The sequence below is a fragment of the Cervus elaphus genome, chromosome 22 (genome assembly GCF_910594005.1).
Source record: "Cervus elaphus chromosome 22, mCerEla1.1, whole genome shotgun sequence".
In the NCBI taxonomy this organism is placed as follows: Eukaryota; Metazoa; Chordata; class Mammalia; order Artiodactyla; family Cervidae; genus Cervus; species Cervus elaphus.
The window spans coordinates 34,405,337-34,419,365 of NC_057836.1; the positions used below are offsets into that span (position 1 = coordinate 34,405,337).

The following is a 14,029-nucleotide window of genomic DNA, read 5'->3' on the forward strand; positions in this document are numbered from 1 at the left end:
TTTTTACTCATTTTAACCACTTCTGTCAAATATGAACAGAAACACATTCATTAAATTATTTTATCTTGAAAATAACTGAAAATTTAACATATTTCTCTTTTATACATTACTAAGATCTTCTGCAATTAATATTTCAATAACTTATTCTGGGCATTTTCATGCAAGTTACATTTAACTGATTTTCACAACATATCTAAAATTTACGAAAGTATTACCAATGATTTTAAAGAATTAAACAGTGGGAATGAGAGGCTTGCTCACCTTTAAACAATAGTAGTGGTATAAAAACCAGCATTATTGATTTGAACACTAGTGAGTAGAAGTTCCCAGTGAAGCCCCCAAACTTCACGTGGTGTTCCCCACTTACTGATACCATTACTGACACAACATATGCTTCTGCTTCACCCACAGGAGAGAGGAAAAGTGGGTAGACAGTTCATCAGCAATACAGTCAGGGCTTCATATATATAAACCTTCATGTTAACCTTCTTCACACATAAAGAGCAAAAAACTTCCAATGACACAATAAAGAATAATTATTTTCTTATAAACAATACCAACCCTGACTAATTTATAAACTATTAGAACGGGATGGAATCTTAAGAGAGGATCTGTTCCAACTCCCTTATACCCTTCACAAATTCCCTTCGATCACACATCCTTACGTAGTCTACTTCAACAGTTTTTATAATGAAGAAAAACATCAATGGTACAAAAATGTTGAAGTAGACAAAATGAAAAACCATGAGAGAGATATAGAAAAGACACACCCCAAGGTGAAAATAATATATAAGTATTTAGGAGACAATGAAGGCAGAATCTGATTATATTACCATCTTCTAAGATTCTGACAAATACTTTAGTTTATATTGCACTGAACTCTCCTTTCTATATAATCTTATTAATAATTTTAATGATTAGTAAAATATTAAAATTGATCAAAACAGGGCAGTGGATGCCTTTTTTTCATGTGGAAACTAATGATTCTCATATACACGTAAAGAAAACAAAACAGGATACCACTAGGTTTAGTTTGTTCAAACCCATCCTTTTAGGGCTAAGAAAAACTAATTTGCATATATTTATCACTGTCAAATTAATTTTGTAAAAATATCTTTTATTTAAAAAATTTAGGTATTACCAAGTACAATTTTTTCCTTACATAAAATGCCATTCATGATCACTGAAAAAGATTTAATTCATCATGCCCAACAATTTGACATTCAGACTACAGTCACTGAAATAGTTTGCACAAACTTGAGATTTTAGAAAAGTATACACTTTCATCTGTTTCAAATAAAAACTGAAGCATAAAGCTTATTTTATTCTAAATAGTTCTACTTTAAAAATCATCGAATAATAAGAGTAGGAAGAAAAAAGACTAGCACTTAACTCTGGTCATAAATGCTGTTATTTCAGAAGTTTTACTTTTCAGATTGCATCCCATAAAACTGTTAGGTTTTATCACTTCTAAATTAAATATTATTTTGTACAATGATGCTGAAAAAATATTGAGTTCATAAATCTCAATAAAAATTAATGCCAGTCATAAGAGTTCATAAATCTCAATAAAAACTAATGCCAGTCATTAATTTTGCTTTGTTTCTTCATCTGAGTTTAGTTCATAACATACCACATAGTATCTTTGGAACTTAATCTACTATTCAGAAGTATATTTTTGGAGATACAGTATTTCAGACCTTCAACTCATATAAAGAACACCAACCTTTAGTTTAATCAGCACGATGAATGATATCCTCCAATTTTATTTCTTGTTCTCACAGAACATTATATATTGCAAATAATATGCATCAAAACCTTAAGCTTTGGCATGAACTTTATGGCATCTATTGAGGGAAATATTTTCTAAGGAAAACCAAATTTAATATGGGTTGGTTTAGAAAGGAAATTGAGAAATTCCACTCAGTAAATCCAACTGGGCAGCTCCTGTGTGCCAGGAACCTCATTAGGCCACAGACATACTAAGATCAGAAATGTGAGAGTCTAGCTCTCTAAAATTCTTACTGTATAGGAATCAAACATAGGTTATTTCACTTTAACATGGTGTCTAACAGTTGAGAGCAATAAACTGGGAATACACAAGAAGGGCATTATGCCCAGTCTCGTGGTGGTTTAAAGAAAAGATTCTTAGAGAATGGGAGATTAGACAAGCATGAAAGTGTGTTAACTAGTAAAACTAGGGGATAAGAACACTAGCATTCCAAACAAGAGCAACAGCCAAGACTTAAGGGAAGGTAAGAAATAACACAGTGCTGATTTACATGAGGACAAAAAAGTTCAGTCAAGGAGTTTTTTAGACATAAAACCAAAGGTGAGAGGGGAAGGAAGGTGTTAAGGAGCCATATATATGCTATGAAACCTTTTAAGTGTATCTCTCTGGTTGCACTGTGAATGAAGGCAGCAAAAGGTAAACCAGGTAAGAGGTTTCAACAATCCCAGCAAGAAATGATAGAAGTCTGAACTAATGATGTGATGAACGTTAGAATGTGGGCTTCCCTAGTGGCTCAGTCGTAAAGAATCTGCCTGCCAGTGCAGGAGATGGAGGTCTGATCCCTGATCCAGAAGATTCAACATGTCATGGAGCAACTAAGCCCATGTGCCACAGCTATCAAGCCGGTCCTCCACAGCCCACGGGCATTAAGTACTGAAGCCCGTGTGCCCTAGAGCCCATGCTCTGCAACAAGAGAAGCGAGAACAATGAGAAGCCCATGAGAAGCCCGCGCTCATCGCAAATAGAGAAAAGCCTGTGTGCAGCAATGAAGACCCAGCACAGCCAAAAAAAAAAAAGTGTAACATCGTAACAGGAATTTGTGGTTGCCTCCAAATGGATGTGAAAAACAGGGAGTCATCCCAGGACTCCCAGGTTTCTCACTTGGGTAAAGAAGTGATGCTGATGTTACTAAGTTAAGAGAGCAGAGACAGAATAAGTACCTGCCTGTGGAATGTCCAAAAAAAACATACTCTGTAAGAGTGATCCTTTCCCATCTTCTGGGCCATTCAACTGCTCTATATGGTCCGGCATGTTTTGTCTCTCAAGACCCTGACAAATGTAGAGTAGTCTATAGCCATCAAAAAACTGCCTCAATTATAATTAATACCCATTAGATTAAAAATAAATGTATTGACTGTGGAAGCAAACTACAAGTTTCTTATTTTTTTAATACTTCAAATTAGAATCCCACACCAAGGTAGATTTCAAGTGGTTGCTACTTTGTTAGCTATGAAAAACATATGCTTTCTGCCAAAATTAATATGCTGAACTTACCAGATTACATTACAATGCATTTTTTAATTTTCACACAGCCAGGAGTCTTTTCTTCTTTGCTGATTTTTTTCAATCTGTATTGTCGGATCTCTCTCACCAATGTATAAAAAGCATCCTCCACTCTCTGCATTGTAAAACACAACTTCTTTAAAGTCTGTTTCATTGGTAATAGTAATTTATTGGGACAGCCATGTGCAAGAAGTTTGAAATTTTGAGCTTTACTTGAGCATTTTCTTTTTTCAAACAGACATCAGACTGTTTGAATAGAACTAGGGATTCAATATTAAAATAGGGCATAAATTCTGATTTGTTCTTTGAAGTCAAGTTCTGTTTTCTAATGGGATAAGAATTTTTTTTAAAAAAATTTAAATTAGGAAGTACATGTTTTATTAGTATCTGTATATCAATTAATGCAATCATTTTAGTTTGTTAGTCACAGAATTAATCAAAGTCTAAACTGAAGTTAGATTTAAATTATTTCTTTGACTTAAGGAAAACAAGTTATTTTTGTACCACTGATCCCCACCCCTGCTCTGAGTGGGGAGTGAGGAGAAAAATGGTACAAAAGGGATAGTCAGACCTTTGTTTAAACACAGACACACACACACACGCATACAACACCTCAAAATATAGCTGGGTCAAGAGACTGGAATCAGAGTTCCATCTTCAGTTACAACTGTCCCGTCAATTTCCAGAGCCCACAAATGAAACCAGGACTGGGACTTTTGTGGACAGAGAACTACACTATTTAAATAAAAATGCTCAATGAGGGCTGTGTACCACAAAATGAAAATATTTTTAATCGTTTAAAAAATACAAAATAGTAGCAATAAAATTTTGTATCCATATTACAAGTCTTGAAAACAATTTTTAGAACAATATTCAATGTACTGGCTTCATATCTTCTAATTTACACACACTGAAGGAGCTGAGGGGACCTCTGCTTAAAGCTGCGGCGAGAAAGCTACGCCAACAGATACAGTCACATATGCCCATAGGGAGATGTTTTCTGTCTTTTCTAGTCTAGAAAATTAGACAGTAGCCAAGAGGAAAAAATGTTCAGAATAACTGTACTGCTAGTTTGTCCAGAAGAATGTAACCACCAAAGTAGAAGCTTACATCTAAAAAAGAAATATTAATTTCTTAAAAGCATTAAGAATACTTAAAAGTATTAATACTTAAAAATATTAAGAATTCTTTAGTATTTCTAAAAAGAAATACTAACACAAATATTAATCTACATAGGGCTTCCCAGGTGGCACTAATGGTAATGGTAAAGAACCCATCTGCCAATGCAGGAGATGTAAGAGACACAGGTTCAGTCCCTGGGCTGGGAAGATCCCCTGGAGGAGGAAATGGTAACCCACTCCAGTATTCTGGCCTGGAGAATCCCGTGGACAGAGGACCCTGGCAGGCTACAGTCCATGGGGTCTCAAAGAGTCAGATAGGACTGATGTGATTTAAGCACACATTAATCTACATGTGGTACAAATTAACTTAAAAGACATATGTTCCATTCTTCTCAAAGAAAGATGTGTTTTAAAAATGTTAATGGTTTATTTTACTGTACATTTAACTTTAAGCTTAATCTGTTCTTTCAATTTTAAGATAGAATTACTCACTATGGGAAGTGGCATATTTAAGTCTCTGCAATTGGTAACACCAGTCTTTCTATAAACCAAATGTGACAAAATGGACCCAGTACCTAAAAAAGCTAATTTGTACCAAAAATATGATTTGTAGTTTTAAATTCAATCAAGCACAGAGAATCAGCCATTTAAGTATTAACTTAAGTAAACCAACAGCTAAAGCTTAATCTCGGCATGCATACATCACACATCCATTGCTTACAGTAGTTAAGGAAAAGAAAAGGGGCATCTCGATTTTTGTAGCAATACTAATTCTTACAAATCATTAGAATATATTAAGAACTGCTTCAGTGGAACTCAGTAATTTATCTATAAAGTAAAACAATAATTTAAAATTCATAAAATTAAGTTTCAGTTAAGTAGGGATTTAAATAATGTTAATTATATATTAATATGTACCTCTGAAGTTATTGTATCAACTTGTGATATAAAAATCTGTATACTTTTAATGAAATCAATTTAATCAACTAGATAACTAAGCCAACTACAAAATAAAAATTCCAACTATTTTATGAAATCATTAAATGTTGGTACTTTAAATGAAACAGCCACATGTACCCATGTATAAAATTTTTAATATTTTGTATTTATCACTACTGTCTAAGAGGAGTGGGTTTGTTTTTAAAAAATTACTATTCTCACTATTAGATAAATAATTGAGGTATTAAAAGAGCTTTAGTAATGCATATAAAATATAAAGCATGTGCTGACATTTAAGATATCTTCACAAATGATTCTCTTTTCAATTTGAAAATTAATGCAAGAAATTTCACATATATGTATATACAAATAAAAAAAAACAGGTAAAGCTCATATTTTTAAGAATAAAAACTCTCATTCCTGTTTAAAAAAGAAGGTATAAGGTCAGTGTAGAAGTACTGAAATATTCTATGATGGAGGAAAAAAACAGGGTTTGTTGCTCTACTAATTTAGCAGAAGCAAATTTTGATTGTAATTTATTTCTAAAACTAGTTTGAATGTGTCTACTTTTTAAGTATGCACATCCCATCACCAATATCAGAATATATGATTTCTGTTTCCAGCAATGCAGAGAGAGAGTTGGAAGCCAATAATTAAAAAGAACTGTACTACCCGCCACCAAGAATTCAGTATCAGGACCTCAGAGGCTAAGATAATTAACAACACCAACAAACACCAAGTCATTCCAGAATGACTTTTTCATTTCTCATCTTTACTAACAGAAAATTTAAACTAGATTTTAAAGAATCAGTTATTTACCATATTTTCTCAGACTTAATTACTTATTTCTTGATAATATGCTTTAATGTCAGACTGACATGAAGAGAACATTACTGATCCTTGTATGTACCTTAAACCACTGGCACAAAACACTGGTTTCATATTCCAGAATTTGTAGGTAATTTTAAAAGATTAAGCACAGCGAAAACAGATGTTTAATACCCACTGTGGCTAGTTGCTAAGGTCTTAACCGGCACACAATGATTTAGTCTTGAGACTATGGCTTGTTGCCACAATATAGTCATCTGCAGATCTCACTGATTAAAGAACTGAGACACAACCGCGTACTGTAGGAGCAAAAGTGCATGTGTCTATGTATGTAAATTTTTAAATAAGTTTTTAAAGATATATTTGTACATTTTCTTAAATCAAGAGATTTGGCAGTACTTTCAGCTCAGTCATTATCTGAAAACATACTGTGGAGACTATGGAAATACAGCACTTCAGTACAGGAGAAAGAACTGTTAACCACATCATTCTGTATCCTGGTGCCTATAATGTTTTCACTAACCAATTCAATTTTAAACAAGCACTTGTTCCAGCTGAACAGTTTACCATCTGCCAAAACTCTTTCAATGAAATAACACTTCAAATACCTGAACCGTAGACAGATGCAAGAATACTAGCCTCGCTGTGTTGCTGTTCAGTCATTACGTTGTGTCCAGCTCTTTGCAACCCCAGGGACTGCAGCACACCAGGCTCCCCTGTCCCTCACTATCTCCTGGAGTTTGCTCAGATTCAAGTCCATTGCGTCAGTGAGGCCACCCAACCATCTCATCCTCTGTCACCCCTCTTCTACCCTTCTTGGGGGAGAGCAATGGGAGGAACAAGATGTATTCTAAGAAGCAACTCTGCATCGCTGAATTGGAAAGAAACCTTGCCGAACGATAACCCACCTCAGGAACTACTGAACTGCTTCAGAGGCTGTGCTATGCGTTGGTGCACAGCAGGTCCTCAGTTAATTGTTTTGTTTAGTTTTAACTCATAAAAAGCAAAGTTCAAAATATCAATCTTTTGTACACAACCCCAACTACTGCTAAACAGAGAAATGTGGCACCTAAGAACGTTTTTTATTTGGTTTGCTTTGCTAAAACAGTTTGATCATAAGCTTTCTTTAACGGAGGTCTTCCAACAACTATATTTATGTATCTAGAAATTAACAACAACAAAACAGAAAATTATTTTGTTCTTATTTTTAAAAAAATTTTTAAACTTAAAACATTTTTAAGTTCATAAAACAAATTTCCACATTATGCTCAAACTGAGACCTCCAGAAAGCAAAAAAGCTGAATCAGAAATAACAGATACTCAGAGAATTCTGCTTTTGTCATCCACTTTCCTGAATGCTCCCCACTTTTGATTTTAGCAGACTGGAAAACACACTGCTGATTACCATGGTGTCAACAATTTGGTTTCAACACGTTCGTGAACACTGCCATGCACTGCCCAAAGAGGCCAGAAAAATGTCATCTATAGACAGCGGACTTTATTATACTCTTGGGACACAGGGACCTGATACAGCCTACCTGCAGAAACAAAAACTACCTTGGCCTTTCAGATTGGACTAAAATGATAATTGAAAACTATAATTTTATAAAAATATAAAATAATTATATTTTAGCCATAAAAATGGGCTTTTTAAAATAAACTAAGTTGGTAAAACATATAGTCTGCAACCCTTACATTAAAAATACTAGAGTAAAGCTCCTACTTCTCTTTCATAGATTACACAAATTTTACTTTAAAATTACTAATGTTAGCCTATAAAATTTAAGTTGAAAGTCTGACCTAACTTCTCCTGTCTGGTCAAAGAATACTGTTCCCTAGAGAATCAACAACCAGCACAGTACAACCCACAAGCCCAATGCAGCCACAGCCTATATTTTTGTACTGCCCACAAGTTGAGTGATTTTTGCATTTTTAAAGAGCTATAAGAAAAAAAAAATGCAACAGATATTACTTGTGGCCCAAAAGTCTAAAGTATTTATCATCTGACCCTCTGCAGAAAAAGCCTGCCAGCCCCTGACTTTTATCTATGAAAGTTCTAAATGCATGTCCTGTTCCTACTAACTTGAATGTAACTTTCTCTTGTTCTGTGTGTTAAGTTCATGCTCAAGACCAGAACAGGGCATGCAACAAGTAGCTGCTGACAAACTACAATGAGGATATGCATATTCATCTTGCTCAAATCATAAGTAAATAATAGGAGATGACTGTCACAATGTTCTGCAGAAAATAGGGCTTCAAATTTTCACAAAAACTGGAGATGTAAATTAAAATTTATAGAAATTTACATATTTCATTTTCTCAATTACTTGGAATAGTTATTTCAAGTCTTCTAAGAGCATGCAAATATCAAATTAATTTCAACAGAGAGAAATGAATAAACTTTTGAGAGATAAATCAACAAGTCCATATAATAGAGAAATCAAAGATCAGAAACTAAATATCAAAGCTGTAGTTTAGCACCATAAATTACATAACCAGATCAATGAAACAGGATATAAATATAAGAAAAGCTGAGGGCTAGAAGGTTAAGGAATAAAGTACAAGTATTTCTTTGTAATATATCACTGTATATTTTAATTCGATGATCCGTAAAAATGTCTACAAAACAAATTCAGGTTAATCCACTAGGTATCACATACCTACACTACCTTCCCTACCCCTCCCTCCACAAAAACCAGTATAAAACCTAAAAATGTATTTTGAAAGGAAACCAGGTAGTTTTCCGATTAGTTATGAATGCTGTGGTGTATTAGAGTATTAATGTCAAACACTAAGGATCAGTATTACTTCTGAGGTAGTAACCACACAACAAGGAAAGGAGAGACAACTATTTCAGGCTCTTGTATCAAATGGGAGTGGAGGGCGACACTGCACAAGTAACGCCTTCTTCTTCTGTCCTTTGTTACCTTTCCACTCCAGATGTGGTCCATGTACCAAAGGCAGCATCACCTGAGAGCTTGTTAAAAATGCAGACTCACAGCTTCCAACCTAGACCCTTACTCTAATTCAGAATTAGAACCTGGATTTGAATAAGCAGCCCAGTTGATTCTTATGCATATTAAAGTATGAGAAGTACAGCTTAATTTGCAGCCCTTTACAACATCAGGCAAAGTCTCTTATTAGACTTTTTTCTTTCCTTTGTACAATGTACACTAATATGCCTCCCAATCTAAAATATTTATTTTTAAAGTTATAAATAAGTTAATAAAATGTTAATGTGTATAATCTAGGTAGCAGGTTTGCAAATGCTTTCAGTAAAAATCCTTCAATTTTATATCTGAAAAATTTTCATATGAAAGTGGGAGAAAAAGTTACAATGTTACAATCATGTTTTCTGAGTATTTCCTAAGGGAAATCCAGGATTCTAGTCAGAGAAGACCAGTACAAACACGATAAAAATCAAACCTCTTCCTAGTCTTTGGGACTTGGGAATGCTATGAATAAAATCTTAATTCTTCCAAAGTAAAATGAAGTAACGTATATACCAAGTATTTCTGTAACTTATAAATCAGGTTTTAGAATGAGATAATCTGTATTATGGTTAAAAACTATAGTAATTCAGCTTTTGATTCCAAATGAAGACTTAGAATTTTTTTTTTTTTCACTGTGTACCAAACCTAGAAAGTGGTACATATAATCTTCCACCAGGGAAGCAAACATATATGTATTAGCTGAGTGATGGTTTACTTTTAAAATTTTTATCCCTTTACAAAATTCAGTGAAAGATCTAGATGTTTTTATCAATTTAACCATGTAATACGTGTTCATCAATTTTCTTACCTTCTAGCACGATAAAGTTAAATTCCATGAGATTGGTTTTCCAGGCCATAACCAGACAAGGCCCCAAACAAATGTTCACCTTATATGGAACATACTAGTATTCCATCATAACATTACATATTCCTTTCTAGGAATTTATTCACTCTATATGTTAAACTCTTATTTCACAAAAAGAGGTTAAATCATATCAATTAATTTTACCTAGGGAAAAAGTTACTTTTAAAATAATTTTTGAAATAAAATTCAGGATCAATCTGGTGATGGTGTTTTTTCTTTCAGAACAACACAGTAAATGAATAACTGAGAATTCCTATTTGCTTTCTAAATATTCTCCTGCCTTAATGAAAACTTCCCCGAAAAACAAATATATCCTTTAAAAGAATATTCTAGCAAAGTAAAATTCTCCAAACACACATTTAATCTAGAAACATATGACATAATAGTCTTAAAAGCACTTCAAAAATAGGAAACTCAAAATTTGTCTCCCTGTTCTTTAATTTTAAAAATAAAACAGTAAAAAAAAAAAAAATTCCTACATTTCTTGAATCCTGATATATATATAAGATGTGCTGAACTGTTCATTGTGGAAAGAAACCAAAGCCAAAAATAACGCATGGACACTGGAATGTGGACTGCCCTCTCATATCCTTTAGAGAACATTTATCAAGTAAATATTGTTTTACTTCCTACTTTAGTATAATGGGAAAAAAAATCAACAGTTATGCTATCAGGTATGTACATTTATTAATGTTCACGCGTTCCTGCTCCCAAAATGACATTATTGGAATATATATTAGTAAATTGTGATTAATGATTAAAATCACTTGATATAGTTTGAGAGGACAGATTTGTTATTTACTGTTATTTACAATTTTACTTACCTGTCTTGTCTTTGCTGATGTTTCAATAAAAGGAATTCCGTAACTTCTTGCTAAGTCCTGAGCCTGTTTTGTGTCTACTGTTCTAGAAGGCAAATCACATTTATTTCCTACTAGAACCATAGGTACATCTTCAGAGTCTTTAACTCTTTTTATTTGTTCTCTGGGGAGGGAAAAAAAAAGTTATAGCACAGGAGTTAGTAACAAAAATCTTTCAAAATTGTTCACAACTTTGTCTCATAAAATATGGTTAAAAGGTTGTAAATGTAATTCCTAGTTCCCATCACACCAAATTTTCCTTTCTCCTCCTCCTACTTATTTTTCTCTATTCTAAACAGAACTTCTATGTCTTTTAAAAGATCAAATATCCAGAAATATAGTAGTACTAGGTTCATATGCAGGTAGGTCACAATGATAAAACAGAAATAATGAAAAATTCTAGGCCAAAAAAGTACTATGCCTAATTTTTAAAATTATAATCTTAAAAACACATACTTTATATGTTGTTAAACGTACATATATAGAATTAATGTTTTTATAAAAACATGAATTACAACATTAATATATTTTTAACTTTCCATTCTTAAAAAAGAGCATTTCAAGTGGAAAGATTTTATTTCTATGTGAACAATTATTTTAATAAAAGTAATCAATTTTGAGCAAATTCGCCAAGATTCTTTAAAAACTGTATTAACACTTCAGTCTTTTAACTTCAGAGTTGTGTTTTTTCCTTAATTATCTAAAGCCAATATTTATTTGATTCCAAGAAATGCCACACTAAATGGTCTTATTTTTTAAGGCTATTCAAGTGGCGCCATCTCAATTATCTTTTCACATTTTTGTTCATGGTTTTCATTTTTATGATGGATCTAGCATAAAGCTTTGCTTCTTCAGTACAGAGTGGTTAAGAGCACAGGTTTTAGAGTCAAATAGGCCTGCTTTTCAATTCCAGCATTGCCACTGTGTGATCTGGAACAAGTTGCTCAACTGCTCCAATCCCTAAGATTTCATTTGCAAAACAGGGATATTACCTACCTCACAAAAATTATTTTAGTTTAAATTAGATAATTTGTGCATGGCAGTTAGCAAAGACTCAATAAACGGAGATACAATTACTCCTCAATGTCAACTGATTTTATTCAACTTAAACCCACCTATAATGGTGAATATCTTCAAATGATTTAGTATTATTTATGGCAAATACACAAAGAAAGCCCTCCCCAGTCCTCATGTACTGGTCCCTCATTGCACTGTACTCCTCTTGACCTGCTGTGTCGAGAATATCCAAGAGACAGGTTTCTCCATCAATTACTACTTGTTTCCTGTAGGAATCCTGAGAAGGGAGAAACACAGTCTGGGTTATCATGGTGCACCTTTTACTTCTAATAAGGTGTTAAAGACACAACTCACGAACAAAAACCAATCCAATTCAAAACTGGGCAAATTGAATAGACAGGTTTCTAAAGAAAATACACAATGGCCAATAAGTACATGCAAAGATGTTCAACCTCATTCAGGAAATGCAAATCAAAACGACAATGAGCTACCACTTCACTCCTATTAGGGTGGCTATTTAAAAAAAAAAAAAGGTAATATAATAAGTGCTAGTAAGGATGCAGACAAACTCGATCCATCAATTCCATTCCTAGGTATGTTAACAAAAGAACTGAAAGCAGAAACTCAAATGCTTGTATGCCAATGGTCATAGAAGCATTACTTACAATAGCTAACATGTAGAAACAACTCAAGTGTTTGTTGGATAAAATGAATGGATAAACAAAATGTGGTGTGGCGCCATGACTGTACACACACACACACACACACACACACACACACAGTGGAATATTATTCAGCCATAAAAAGGAATGAAATTTTGATATATGCTATACAACATGGATGAACCTTGAAAACATTATGCTAAATGAAGTCTGACACAAAAAGACATTCTATGATTCCATTTACATTGAGATACCTAGAAAAATTCAAGTCACAGAGACAAAAAGTAGGAAAGAGATTACCTGGGGCTGAGGATAGGGGAATTGGAGAGTTATTATTTAATGGGCACAGAGTTTCAGTTTGGGATGAGGAAAAAGTTCTGGAAACAGACAGAGCTAATGGTTGTCCAATGTTGTGAATTTACTTAATGTCACTCAACTGTACACTTAAAATTATGGCAATGATAAATTTTATGTGTATCTTACCACAGTTTTAAAAAAGTTTTTTTTTTAAAAAGTGTTATAAGAAGATTCAACAATGCAAATGCACAGATCAATAACAAGAAGACCCAAAATTCTCTATAAAGAAAAATAATTACTACAAAATGGGATAGCTCTATCACTCCTACTATTCTGGATGATTTAGGTGGCAAGAAAAACCAAGCAACTTACAAATAATTGCCGTGCATCTATTTTACCTATAGTCAAGGAAATTCATAAGAGAATAGTCAATACTGAGAATTTTCATACCCTCCATAGTCCATTTCTACAGTCCTGGGAACAATATTTAACAGTCAGATAGATACTACGAAAATGCTAAAGAGAATGATTGTTCTGTCTGCAAATTCTGTGAGATCCCTAGTGAAAAAGAGAGGGAGTGGAGAAGAAAAGAGAGAGAGTTGGATATCTTAGAGACACTGCAACTCAAAGAGGGAGTAAAGAAAAGAGGGTGAATAACATAACAGAATCTTGAAACGAAATTTGACTTTCCTCTGACTTTTGATTAGTGTGTGTGTATCTACTCAGTCACTCACTCACTCGTGTCCACTCTTTGTGACCCCGTGGGCTGTAGCCTGACAGACTCCCCGTCGGTGGGGTCTCCCAGGCAAGAATACTGGAGTGGGTTACCAGTCTCTTCTCCAGGGGATCTCCCCGACCCAGGGATCAAACCCGCATATCCTGCATTGGTAAGCGGATTCTTTACCACTGAGCCACCTGGGAACCTTTTGATTAATCCTTATGCCTAAAAGATTTCACACAGTCTGCCAAAATAGACTTCAAAAAATAAGGGAGAGAGCTGGTGTAAGGTGAGGTCATAAGTATAAGCCTAAGGACACTGTTTCTTCTTGTTCCACCTTTAGTTCATGGATTACTTTACAAACCAATCCATTATTTAAAAACTGGTCATTAGAAATTATGTTTTTGGTAAAATGTTTGGAAAAATGTTCACAG

General features: G+C 33.8%; 1 protein-coding gene across 3 annotated transcripts in view; it reads right to left on the reverse strand.

The window, feature by feature from the left end:
* The window catches only part of KRAS (KRAS proto-oncogene, GTPase), a 44,277-nt gene that overhangs the window by 6,025 nt on the left and 24,223 nt on the right, over window positions 1-14,029 (reverse strand). For 2 of the 3 annotated variants that reach the window (XM_043882668.1, XM_043882666.1), the window contains exons 3-5: window positions 12,017-12,195; window positions 10,866-11,025; window positions 3,287-3,410 (exon numbers count right to left, since the gene is read on the reverse strand). In XM_043882668.1, coding sequence (XP_043738603.1) covers window positions 3,291-3,410; window positions 10,866-11,025; window positions 12,017-12,195 — 459 coding nt within the window. In that variant the 3' untranslated portion in view covers window positions 3,287-3,290. The remainder of the gene's footprint in view (window positions 1-3,286; window positions 3,411-10,865; window positions 11,026-12,016; window positions 12,196-14,029) is intronic. The other variant, XM_043882667.1, reaches the window with a different exon arrangement.